At 48.8% G+C, this 11,317-nt stretch overlaps 1 protein-coding gene across 1 annotated transcript; it reads left to right on the top strand.

Annotated features, from left to right (window-relative positions):
- The first annotated feature begins 922 nt into the window (after positions 1-922).
- Positions 923-10,550, top strand: SOX18 (SRY-box transcription factor 18). The gene is made up of 2 exons (XM_087928837.1): positions 923-1,804; positions 9,224-10,550. Exons 1-2 carry the CDS (start codon positions 1,225-1,227, stop codon positions 10,093-10,095), a joined length of 1,452 nt encoding a protein of 483 aa, XP_087784963.1. The 5' UTR covers positions 923-1,224; the 3' UTR covers positions 10,096-10,550.
- Positions 10,551-11,317: the final 767 nt, after the last annotated feature.

Genomic DNA, 11,317 nt, shown 5'->3' with positions numbered 1-11,317 from the left:
AAAGATGATGGATGGATGGAAGGAAGTAAGGAAGGGAGGGAGAGAGGGAGGGAGGAAGGAGAAAGAAAGAAAGAAAGAAAGAAAGAAAGAAAGAAAGAAAGAAAGAAAGAAAGAAAGAAAGAAAGAAAGAAAGAAAGAAAGAAAGAAAGAAAGAAGGAAGGAAGGTAGGTGATTTTGATGTGGAAGGAAGGAAGCAAAAAAGGAAGGGAAGAAAGGGAGAAGGTAGGTAAGTAGGTAGTTAGGTAGGAAAGAAGGAAGGAAGGAGAAAGGAAAGGAAAGGAAAGGAAAGGAAAGGAAAGGAAAGGAAAGGAAAGGAAGAAAGAAAGAAAGGAACGAAGGAAGGAAGGAAGGAAGGAAGGAAGGAAGGAAGGAAGGAAAGAAAGAAAGAAAGAAAGAAAGAAAGAAAGAAAGAAAGAAAGAAAGAAAGAAAGAAAGAAAGAAACTGATTTTGACGTGGAAGGAAGGAAAGAGAGGAGAAGTAAGAACTAAGTAGGTAAGTAGACAGGTAGGAGGGAAGGAAAACTTTGCCCCTCCCTCGCCCTCCTCAAAGCAAGCCCCCACCCACCCACCCACCCCAGCCGCCGTCCCCTGATCGCGTCCAGGCGACCTCGCAGGCTGTTTGCCCTCCCCCCCCCCCGCGGTCCCTCCCGCGCTCGCTCGTTCCAAGCGGATTGGAGCCGCTTCTGCCGCCGCTACAGCCGCCAAGGAAGGGGCGGGGGGGGGAGCGGGAGGGGGGGCTCGAGGAAGAGAAGCCGTTTCCCACCCGGGCCCGCCTATTTCCTTGGAAAAAACAAAAGGAAACGGAGCCGAGCGCTGGGTTCGGTTTTCCAATCCCGGACGCCCCCTCTCCACCCCCTCCTCCTCCCCTCCTGCGCCCCCCAGCTCCGTTTCTCCTCCCTCTTCCTCCCCCCTCCAGCCACCCGAAGCCTTTATAATGTGGCCCCTCGACGGCGAGCATCCTTCCAGCCCGCTGGTCCTCCTTCGGCCGGAGGACAGAGCCGCCGCCGCCGCCGCCGCCCAGAGAAGGGACCGCGCCCACCCGCCCGTCCTCCCGTCCGCCTCCGATCGCCCCAGCAGCTCCCGGCTCGCTCGCTCGCTCGCTTCTCTCCCGGGCCGTCCTGTTTGGGTTTCTTTCTCCCCGCTTGGGCCGCCCGTCCGCCCCGCCGGTTCCCGTCTCTCCCTTCTCGGCCTAGCGCTCGACCCCCAGAGCTCCGTCCAGCTGGAATGAATAGACCTGAGCCCCCTTTCTGTGCAGAGGAGAAGATCCCGCAAGCCCGAGGCGACTTTTCATGGGGAGCCGTCGTCGCGGCTGCCGCTGCCGCCCCGCCGCCCGCCACTGCCGCCGCCCCCGCCGCGCCTGATCCAGGGCTCGCTTACCCGGCCCCGGCCCCAGCCCCGGCCCCGCCGCCGCCACCCCCGCCGCCTCGCCACCCCCGGCCCGCCGTCGTCGCCTCCTCCTCCAGCCGATCCCCCAGCCCCGATCCCGGCTTCGGATACTGTCCCGGCGCCGCGGCGGCGGCGGCTCAACCCAGAGGCGCCCACTTGGCTTCGTCCTCCTCCTCTTCCTCCTCTTCCTCTTCCTCGGCGGCAGCGCCCAGCCCGGTTCCCAGCCCCGACGCCGCTTCGGCCGGCTATGGCTACGGAGGCGTCCCGGGCAAAAGCAGCAGCGGAGGCAACGGCAACGGCGAGGATTCGCGCATCCGTCGCCCGATGAACGCCTTCATGGTCTGGGCCAAGGACGAGAGGAAGCGGCTGGCCCAGCAGAACCCGGACCTGCACAACGCCGTGCTCAGCAAGATGCTCGGTAAGGGGTCCCCTGGCCGCTGCTCCCCCTCCCACCCGTGACACACGCACACGCGCACACGCACACACTCACGGGAGGGCGTCGAGGGTCCTCCTCTCCCCGCTGCCTTCTTGGCACACGCGCAGGGATACGCGCACAAACGCACACAGAGTGAGCGGACCCCCCCACTCCAACCCCCCCCACCCCGCGTGACACAGAAGCACGCACGCACACACGCGCGCGCGTGGGATGGCGTGGGTGCGTGTGTGTCCTCTTCCCAGTCCCTGCTTGTTACACGGGCACGCAGGGACACCTACACCCACAGACCAGACTCCCCACTTTCCACCCACCCACTCCCCAATTGTTACGCGCGCGCACACACACACACACACACACACACACACCTACCTACAGACCGGACTCCCCACTTTCCACCCCCGTGCCCCTGTGTGTGTGTGTGTGTGTGTGTGTGTGTGTGTGAGAGAGAGAGAGAGACACGGCGGGGGGGGGGGGTGTCTTCTGTCCACTCTCCGCTTGTTACACACACACACATACACACACACACACACACACACCCCTAACGACCGGACTCCCCACTTTCCACCCCCATCCCTGTGTGTGTGTGTGTGTGTGTGTGTGTGTGTGTGTGTGTGTGTGTGTCACGCGGGAGGGGGGTCTTCTTCCATCCACTCCCCGCTTGTTACACACACACAGACCTGACTCCCCACTCCTCCTGTGACATACAAACAAGCACGCACACCCACAGTCACTCTTCCGGCTGCCCTTCTTGGAACACACGCATTGATACACACACGCGCATACACAGAGAGAGATGGGACTCCCCACTGTTTCCCCCCCCCCCCGTGACACACACCCACACACCCACAGGATGGGTTCAAGGGTACTCTTTCTGCTACCCTCTTGGCACACACGCACTGATAGACACACACACACACATACACATGCGGGACAGCGTTGACGGTCTTCCCACTGTCCTCTTGGCACACAGGCATTGATACACGTCCAGGCACACCGTGTGCGAGCACACATTGGGCTCCCTACCTCCCCCCCACACTCACCTCCGTGGCACACACACACACACACACACACACACAGACACACGCACAGGACTCTGCTTCCCGCTGTCCTTTTGATGCACACACACACACTAGACACAGATACTGGGGCTCACACACACACAGATCACACATCTGATCTCTTCTTCCAACTTCCCCCCACCTCTCTCTCTCTCTCTCTCTCACACACACACACACACAGACACACACACATACATACACACAGAGCTCACTTTGCTTTCGGGAGTCTCTTAACTTCTTGTAACCAAGTCCTGTGGAACTCCCAGCCACCAGATTCGCATCAGGAGGAGTGGGGGAGGGGGAAGCATGAGCTCTGAAGTGCTCTCAGCCAGTCTGACTCTGTGGTCCAAGTTATGGTCTTCGGAATCCCTCGGTCTAGTCTAAGCCAGAGGTCTCCAAACTTGGCCACTTTAAGACTTGTGGAAGTCTACAAAAGTCTTAAAGTGGCCAAGTTTGGAGACCCCTGACCTAAGCTTTGCTTGCTAACCAACATTGGTGGGATCCCAAGAATGGAGGAATTTGGGAGGGGGCAATCTCGGTCCAAAATTGAGAAGAAGGGGAGGGGGGCTTATGAAATGAAGGTGAGCGGATGGCTAGCTTAGAGATTCCGGGAGTTGAAGTCCGCAAGTCTTAAAAAGTTTTTGTACTGTCCAAAGGAGAAAAAACTTGGGCTGATTTCATCCACTTTTATTTAAGTGTGTTCGTAGGATCACAGAATCGAAAAGCTAGAAAGAACACACACACACACACACACACACACACACACACACACACGAAGGTCATCTATTCTAGACCACCCTCTGACACTTATCAACTGAGACCGGACAAAAGAGATTTTAAACCTCTGAGGTCTATTTTAATTGAAATTCCAGAATCCACCATTTAAACAAATAAACTGGAAACAACTGCCAAGTAGTTGATGCTTAATAAGCAACAGGCAGCAACAAGGAGATTTTGTGCGGAGAAAACGGGTCCTTAGGTGACTTGACTTGGTTTCTTCCCAGACGTTTCATTACCGAACTAAGTAACACCATCAGTACTCAAGCATTCGTGTCTCGAAGGAAAACGGCATTTATGGCAGACTACCTTTGGTGGTCAGTAGTGTTCTGTATCTGGAGGCAAAACAATTGCTGTGTTTACACAACGCTCTTAACTTGGTGTGTTCACACAGCATATTGGATCATAAACTAACCAAGCAGGCAGATTTCATATAACACGCTAAACCACAGCAGGGAAATACGTGGTGAGGTTAACTCTAATCAAGCTTTGTATGTTGCATAAATAAAGAGGTCTTTAGCTCGCCAAGTTAAGCATAGTGTGAGTTAACACAGTATTAAATTCTTTATTGTTTGAGACTATTTAACGTAATCCTAGTTGTATGTATAATAATAATAATAATAATAATAATAATAATAATAATAATAATAATAATAATAATAATAATAATATTGTACATCTTAAGAAGGTACTTAGTTGATACCTAGGACACTGGCAGCAACCTGCAGCAACCATTAGCACCAGTCAATGGTATTTGTGATGCATTTTTGAATGTTCAGTTGACTTGAGTTTCATGTTTAATGAATAAAGTATATCATAATAATTTAACACCCTCAAACAACAACATCTACCTATCCCCAGTCCTTGGGCAGGACTCGGATGGATAAAAAGCCCAAATCCAATCTAAACATCTGGTTGACTGAGTGACGAACTATAATTTATTAAATATTGATACTGCCTGGATATCAACAATTCTATTAGTTATCGATTTATGTGCCCCATTCTGGGTTGGGTATCATTTCTCCCAATCTTAAACAAATGGACTATATTTGCACTTTCAAACAAAAATAGAGCTATTTTTTTTCTTCCTGTTCTGGAAAATGATTTTTTTCAAAGGAAAGGGGATCATTATATATATGTTTAGATCTATTTTTTTTTCTTTTCCTGCCCTTAAAGTGTCTTTTTGAGACTGCAGGCAATCATAGAAAGATCACCAAAATGATTAGTAATTATTGATAGCTGGATCCTCCTGGGTTTTACTTCTTCCAGGTTGTTAGGCTGTTAACTATCTTGTGGCCATGAGTTTCACAGTTCAATATCTCAGTGTGAAAAGCGCGCAAAATCTCCCATGATTCGGTCTTATTGGACAATCTGGGGTGCACATATTCTCCATTCCCCATGTGATAGATAATTTTATCCATGTTTTAATCCCTTTTCTTCACTTTCTCTTTATGGAACCGATTGTGGGAAGGCGCTATTTCTAAACCAAATCTGCATTGTAGCCACTTTAGACAACGTAATTTGGCTTTCGGTATTAAGCAAGACAATATGGAAAATGAATTTAAGAGCTTTTTAAAAAAAGAAATATTTTTACGCTCCAATGTTTATTGTCTCCGAGCCATTTCTTGTTCTTTAAATGCTTGATGGGATTGTAGTGAAATTAACTCGCTGTAAAGTATGTTATTTTTTTCCCCCTCTCTTTCTTTCTCTCTCTCTTTAAAGTGGAACTTGGCTCACTTTATAGGGTTTGAAAAATGTCCAAATTGCAATCTCACAGTTTCTGGAAAATGTTCCCTAAACAACGCACCCTTTGATGTAGTGAGTCACAATTTGGAAGTTGTACACCTTTAAAAAAAACCAGTTTGCCAACCCTGTCACGGACTTCACAAGTTACGGTTGCGTGAAACAAGCATACATTTTTTTGAATGCAATATTTAGGATGATGGAATAAGGACACCATGTTTTCTTTTTTTAATTTAATTTAATTCCCCCCTATCTTTATTATTTTTTACAAATAACTCAAGACAGCAGACACAACTTCCTATTCCTATTTTCTCCACAATAACAACCCTTGAGATGGATTGGGTTGAGAAAAAAATGACCGACCCAAAGTCACCCAGCCAGCTCACTTGCCTAAGGCAGAACTAGAACTCACTGTCTCCTGGCAATTGGCCCAAAGTCACCCAACTGGCTTGCATGTATAAAGCGAGACTAGAACTCACACTCTCCTGGCGATAGACCCAAAGTCATCGAGCCAGCTTTTGTGCCTAAGATAGGACAAGAACTCACTGTCTCCAGGTGATTGGCACTCAAAGTTATCCAGCCAGCTTTTATACTGAAGATGGGATTAGAACTCATGGTCGCCTTGTTTCTCTCCTGGTGCCTTAACTGCTAGACCAAACTGCCTCTCTTTATGCATCCTTATTGGGAAACTAGCAAATGGGCCTTAGTTTAAAAGACACCTCCACACCTACATTCGAAATATTATCATACCTTAAAGAGAGAGAGAGAGAGAGATTTAGTTGGAGATGCTCAGGAATCACAATTAGTTAATTGTGCATTTAATTAGAACCGGATTGCAATCTGTTAAAAATATCGGTGGGATCCTAACCTTATTAGCTGCTAAGATTCTCCCCAAATTATCATTTTGCTATTATGTCGGGTAATCCTGGACTTACGGACCACAATGGACTCCCCGAATTTCTGTAGCTAAGCGAAACATGTGTTAAGTGAGTTTTGCCACAGTTTACGACCTTCCTTGCCACCGTTGTTAAATGAATGACTGCAGTGGTTAAGTTATTGACGCGCCTGTGAAGTGAATCTGGCTTCTCCCTTTGACTTTGCTTGTCAGTAGGTCGCAAAACCTCATGGCATGACCCCGGGACACTGCCACCGTCATAAATATGAACCAGTTGCCAAGCGCCCGAATTTGGATCACGGCGAGGCTGCGACAGTCGTTAAGTGTGAAAAATGCTCACCAGCCCCTTTTTTCCCCCAGTGCCATTGTCACTTTGAATGGCCGCTAAATGAACCATTGTAAGTCTAGGACACCTGGGTCTACTAGACCCTGATGTAAAAATCTTAACCGAGCGTGGAAATTCTTCGGAGGTCTGCATCAGGATTTGGGGGTCCCTGCGGAGGGGACACAGGGACCCCCACAAAAAAATTGCTGAGATGGTTATCGCCCCTGCTCTGTTGTAGCCTTGTCCCCTTTTTGGTATGCATCGCAAATGTGTTGCAAATGTTTTTTCTAATGGTTTTGTCCCCCATGGTTGCAGCTACCATCATGACTTTTCTTAAAGAATAGAATAGAATAGAATAGAATAGAATAGCAGAGTTGAAAGGGACCTTGGAGGTCTTCTAGTCCAACCCCCTGCTTAGGCAGGAAACCCTATACCACTTCAGACAAATGTTTATCCAATCTCTTCTTAAAAACTTCCAGTGTTGGAGCATTTACAACTTCTGGAGGCAAATTGTTCCACTGATTCATCGTTCTGTCTGTTCTAGATTACTTCTCTTCTTGATTAGTTTCCACCCATTGCTTCTTGTCCTACTGTCAGGTGCTTTGGAGAATAGCTTGACTCCCTCTTCTTTGGGGCAGCCCCTCAAATATGGGAAGATTGCTATCCTGTCTCCCCTAGTCCTTCTTTTCATAAGACATAGCCAGTTCCTGCAACCGTTCTTGATATGTTTCAGCCTCCAATCCCCTAATCATCTTGGTTGCTCTTCTCTGCACCCTTTCTAGAGTCTCGACATCTTTACTTGATCATGATTTTAGGGACACCCACCTCAACCTTTTACCCCTCCCTGCCGAGACTTAGTCCTTTAAACTCCTTCCCAAAGCGATACGCAGATCGTCCTCGACTTAACCAGCATTTAACGTCCATTCGAAGTTACCACAGCGCTGACAAAAGCGACTTAACAGCTGCTTCCTCGTACTTACAACTAGTGCAGCCTTCCTGTTTATTTTTATTTATTTATTTGTTTGATTTATACTGCCGCCTATTCGCCCCTGGCGACACGAGGCAGCTGACACAATGTAAAAACCATATTTAAAACAAAAAATAAAAATAAAATATTATTATTGTAAAGCTTACAGAAGCAAGAATAAACATAAGTTTAAATACAAGAAATAGGAACTAATAATTGGGGACAATAGGACAGAGACGGTAGGCACGGTTGTGCGCTTATGCACGCCCCTTACAGACCTCTTAGGAATGGGGTGAGGTCACTAGAGGTTAGTTTGAGTGTAAAGGAGTCGGGGTTTGAGCAGGTGACAACAGAATCAGGTCACACGATCAAAATTTCAGGCACTTGGCAACCCGGTTTGTATTCACAACATTTTGCAGGTCTTAAGATCGTGTGAGTGTGTGTGTATATGTCATTTTCCACCTTCCCAGCCGGCTTCCAACAAGCAAAGTCAACAAGATTTGCTTCACAACATCATGATTCTCTTTAACAACTTGCAGTGATTTGCTTAACAATCGTGGCCAAAACAAAGGTCATAAACCTGGCCTTAATTTACTTCCACAACCGCCTCACTTAGCAATGGAAATTCTACTCCCGACGGCTGTCGTAAATTGAGGACTAACCTGTATGGATTATATACATATATATTTTGGTCAGGATCTTCGCATGCCTCAGTCACGTGTGAGCGATCTTGTCAGTTTTTTTCTGTGAAAGCCTTGGAAGGGTTGGCCGTTGGTGCGACAGCAGCAGCTTTAGTTTAGTTTAGTTTAGTTTTAGTTTATTTTATTTTATTTGAAATCAAACACCATCTTCTGTGCCACATCATGACCATGAAAATAAACACAAACACTGGTGCTTCACACTCCACACATTGAACCGAAAACCCCTGACACCGCACCATCTTCAGAATAATAGAATGAGAGAGTTGGAAGGGTCTAATCAACAAACGCAGGGGAGAACCAGTCTGGAACGAAGGAGAAATTTCCTGACATTGACAACAATCAATCATTAGAATACCTTGCCTTCAGGAATTGTCGGTGCTCCAACATCAGAGGTTTTGAAGAAGAGACTGCACAGCCTTTTGCCCAGAATTGTACGCTGTCTTCTGTTGAGCAGTTGAGTGTATTAGATTCAAAGACCTCCAAGGTCTTTTCCAACCCTACATAACAGACTAAAAGAGTTGAAAGGGAACCTGGAGGTCTTCTAGTCCAACCCCCTGCACAAGCAGGAAACCCGATACCATTTAGGACAAACGGTTGTCCAAAATCTCTTCTTGAAAACCTCCAGTGTTGGAACATCCACAGCTTCTGGAGGTAAGTAGTTCCAATGGTTAATTGTTCTACTATTAACTGTCAGGAAATTCCTCCTTAGTTCTAGGTTGCTTCTCTCCTTGATTAGTTTCCACCCGTTGCTTCTTGTCCTGCCTTCAGGTGCTTTTGCAGAATAGATTGACTCCCTCTTCTTTGGGGCAGCCCCAAAGACTGCAATCATGCCACCCCGAGTCCTTCTTTTCATTAAAGTGGACCTATCCGATTCCTGCGACCGTCCGTCCTGTGTCTTATCGTGCCCTCTCTTTTTCTCTTTCGGACCTCCCCAGGCCAGGCGTGGAAAGCCCTGAGCACCACTGACAAGCGCCCCTTCGTGGAGGAGGCCGAGATGCTCAGGATCCAGCACCTGCAGGACCACCCCAACTACAAGTACCGTCCCCGCCGGAAGAAGCAGGCCAAGAAAATCAAGAGGATGGAACCGAGCATCCTTCTCCACAACCTGCCACAGCCCTGCGGCGAGAATTTCTCCATGGGCCACCGCGGGGCCTCCAGTGGCATCAGCCACTCCCAGCCTCCGCCACTGAACCACTTCCGGGAACTGCGCTCCATGGGGTCGGAGATGGAGAACTACGGCCTCCCGACCCCAGAGATGTCCCCTCTGGATGTCCTAGAACAGGCGGAGCCTGCCTTTTTCCCGCCTCACATGCAGGATGACTGCAATGTCATGTCCTTTCGCGGGTACCACCCACCTCCTCCTCCTCCTCCGCCGCCGCCGATGGAGTTTTCCCCAGAAAAAAACCTGGGGAGGAACATGGTCATGGGGTACCCCCCCAACCCGCCCTCCCACCTGGCCGAAGCCATGAGGACTCCTCACCCGTCTGGGATGTACTACAACCAGATGTGCGCCGCGGGAGCCGCCAACGGGCTGTCGGCCCACCTGGGCCAGCTCTCCCCTCCTCCTGAATCGCACCAGCTGGATGGCGTGGAGCACTTGAACCCCAACGAGCTGTGGACAGAAGTGGACCGCAACGAGTTCGACCAGTATTTGAATATGAGCAGGACTCGTCCGGATCCTTCGGGCTTCGCCTACCACGTTTCCATGTCCAAAGTGACTCCGCGGAGCTGTGAGGACAACAGCCTCATCTCCGCCTTGTCTGATGCGAGCAGCGCTGTTTATTACAGCACCTGTATCACCGGGTAAACATCGAATTGAGGGAGAGGTTTGGGGCAGCCCCCACAAGCTGGGGTGGGGGGGCGGGAACCGCTGTCTCCTCAGGGGCGCTGGGAAATTCGAGCGGACGGGACATGCTCTGGATGGCTGCCGTTTGGTTTCCCGGGACTCCTTGGGGTAAGCTAGGACAGCGAATCCAGTATGAATAGGAAAGGAGATTGGGGCGCAGACGTATAAGTAGCCCTTGAGTTACAACCACTTATTTAGCGTCCATCCCGACGGCACTGCAAAAAAAGGTGACTCAGGACTGGTCCTCACACTTATGACTGTCGTAGCATTCCCTACCCCCGTCATGTGATCGCGTGGCAAGTGGCATGTATTTAACTGCCACTGTTTGCAACCTTCCCCTCCAGCTCCTGACAACAAAGTCAATGGGGCAAGTTGGATTTGTTTAATGACCACTCGAATCACTTAACAGCTGCAGGGATTCACTAACCGCTAGGGCAAAAAAAAAAAAAAAGCCGTATAATCGGGAGTGATTTGCTTACTGCTGCCTTGTTTAACAGTGGAAATCTTGGCCTCCCTTGTGGTTGTAAGTCGAGGATTACCTGCGTCCGTTTAGATCAGGGCTTCCCAAACTTGGCAACTTTAAGACTTGTGGACTTCAACTCCCAGAATTCTCCAGCCAGCTATAGCTGGCTGGAGAATTCTGGGAGTTGAAGTCCACAAGTCTTAAAGTTGCCAAGTTTGGAAGCCTCTGGTTTCGATAAATGTAGGCCACACAGATGCTAATGCTTTGCTCCAAAGAGGAAGAAGTGAGTTTGCTCTTTGCACGGGTTGTGAGGCTTCGAGCCGTGGAGAAGGAGACGGGGCTCAGCTGGCTGTGGAGTAGCTGAGGAGTAAAGTTCCTACAAGGAGCTCGGAACAAATTTTGTACAAAAAAAAAATACCTCACCATTTTAAAAAAGGGCTTCAGCTTAACTCTATAAAGAAGCAGAGAAAGGGCCGCCTCGCATATTACAAACTTTTAAATATCAGGCTTTTAAAGATCAGCTTATCAGACAGAAGTGTCCACCCGACCAAGGACTTCGTATTGGCCTCTGTAGTAATGTTGGGATATGTAATAATTCAGGGATATGTAATAATTCAGAGTCCTTCGCATCGTCTCCTTCCAATAAGATCATGAGTAGGCAAGCTAGTTTTCTTGCCATGTAATGTGTGAATCACCTCTTGGGTCTCCTTTACACACTTG

The sequence above is a fragment of the Pseudonaja textilis genome, chromosome 3 (genome assembly GCF_049901715.1).
Source record: "Pseudonaja textilis isolate UNSWEBS1 chromosome 3, rPseTex1.2, whole genome shotgun sequence".
NCBI lineage: Eukaryota > Metazoa > Chordata > Lepidosauria > Squamata > Elapidae > Pseudonaja > Pseudonaja textilis.
Note: the sequence above shows the minus strand (reverse complement) of the source record. Positions and strands in the feature narration are given on the sequence as shown.